This window comes from Vollenhovia emeryi, unplaced genomic scaffold (genome assembly GCF_000949405.1).
Source record: "Vollenhovia emeryi isolate VEMERY1.0 unplaced genomic scaffold, V.emery_V1.0 DF939558.1, whole genome shotgun sequence".
Lineage (NCBI taxonomy): Eukaryota > Metazoa > Arthropoda > Insecta > Hymenoptera > Formicidae > Vollenhovia > Vollenhovia emeryi.
In genome coordinates, this window is record NW_011966808.1 from 200 (window position 1) to 1806 (window position 1607).

The following is a 1607-nucleotide window of genomic DNA, read 5'->3' on the forward strand; positions in this document are numbered from 1 at the left end:
CTCGCTTCTGGCATCATACGCGTCAGCGGACGCCTCTCATTTTCGGGCAGTATATTTAATCAGTTACTAGCGGTTATCATTCCTTTTCAGAATAGCAATAAAAACTTACTTTGTATTGAGCTTATTACATCGTCTTACTTGTTACTTTTTCGGACCTCCTGGCGCCGCAACTAGAATTCATTGCGTTTGAAATTAGTTATAATTTATAATCAAACAAATACATTATAATTCTGCTGCCTAATCACGCTTATAACTCTGTTGTGAGCGTATTTTAACGAGTCAATTTTTATTACGTACTGCTAATAATATGATATGTTCCGTAAGTTATAATTCAAATCATGAAATATTTAAATTATATTTTAGATGACGAATGAAAGCGTTTATTTATATCAACTGATAGAATTTGTTGATTATATATCGAAAGATGGAAAGAAAAGCATAGATTGTGTTCCAACTAACTGGGTTGAATTTGATTTGTGTCTTGGAAAATGTTTTGCCAAATTTATGCCACCACCTTATGACTCGGAACGTAAAAAGGAATTAGAAAAAATGATTTTTGATAGACAAGATCCACCTGATGATTGGCCTCGATACCTTGTTACGATTCGGGGTGGTGCGGGTTCGTATAATGATATTTTATTAAATTGCATATTGCAAAAGCATATTAATTTAATATTAATAAGGATACATTCTAAAAATGTGCATTTGCAAATTTTAAATTATCTGTACAGCAACATATGAAGAAGCGATACAACGTATACAGCGACTGACTGTGGAAGAATTTGCTTTCACAAGTGGGTGTGAAGAGCCAATGAAAAAGGCCGAAATAATTACACAATCTCTCGCGAATAAAGCGAAAGGAAGAGACGAAAAAATTAATGAGATTGTGAATGTGCCATCTTTTCAAACAAAAGCCATCACATGTGTAAGTCTACATTTATCAAATTAATTAAATTATTGTTTTATAAGTCATAAAAAGATTAATAGCACCATAGCGTTTATTACTTATAAAATAATAATTTCTTTAGCATTTTCTCCAAAACGAATTATGATTTTGAAAGTTATCTGAAATTTTAAAATATTATTATTAATATTAAATGGTACAAAATTAACAGATTTAATATCTTTTCCTTTGTCAATAAATTCTATTTGATACTGTTTGGCACTCACTAAAATACAGGAAAAATAAAAAATTGATTAATACTTTTGTAACTTGAAATTTTTTGAAGATAAATACATGAATATATAAATAAAAAATAAAAAATAAATAGTAATAAATAAACAATGAGTAAATAATACATAAGATTAATAAATAATAAATCTCTTTCAAATATAATATGATTTGAATGAATGAATGAATGAATGAATATTTATTTGCTTACCAGAATACAATAGATTCTATAGCAAGGGGGGATCGCCTGGCTAATTTATACAAAATAAAATAAATATATTTACATTTACAGCCTGTTCGCTACAACTAATTTACATCGGATTCATTCGTATAGCATAAACGCTCGTAATCTGCAGCTGCTGCTGACGAAGTGAAACATTGCATTAATTGTGGTATTATCGGAGCATGTTAATAATTCAGTTAGTGTTATATTTTC

At 29.1% G+C, this 1607-nt stretch overlaps 1 protein-coding gene across 1 annotated transcript; it reads left to right on the top strand.

The window, feature by feature from the left end:
* The first annotated feature begins 311 nt into the window (after positions 1–311).
* Positions 312–989, top strand: LOC105557227. Its single transcript, XM_012004414.1, has 2 exons — positions 312–619; positions 732–989. Exons 1-2 carry the CDS (start codon positions 364–366, stop codon positions 947–949), a joined length of 474 nt encoding a protein of 157 aa, XP_011859804.1. The 5' UTR covers positions 312–363; the 3' UTR covers positions 950–989.
* The last annotated feature ends 618 nt before the right edge of the window (positions 990–1607 follow it).

Excerpts from the sequence above, each read along its gene's own strand:
- LOC105557227 (XM_012004414.1), top strand. The coding sequence starts at position 364 with ATGACGAATGAAAGCGTTTATTTATATCAACTGATAGAATTTGTTGAT. Across the intron at positions 620-731 it reads TACGATTCGGGGTGGTGCGG|CAACATATGAAGAAGCGATA; the intron begins GTTCGTATAATG and ends TTATCTGTACAG.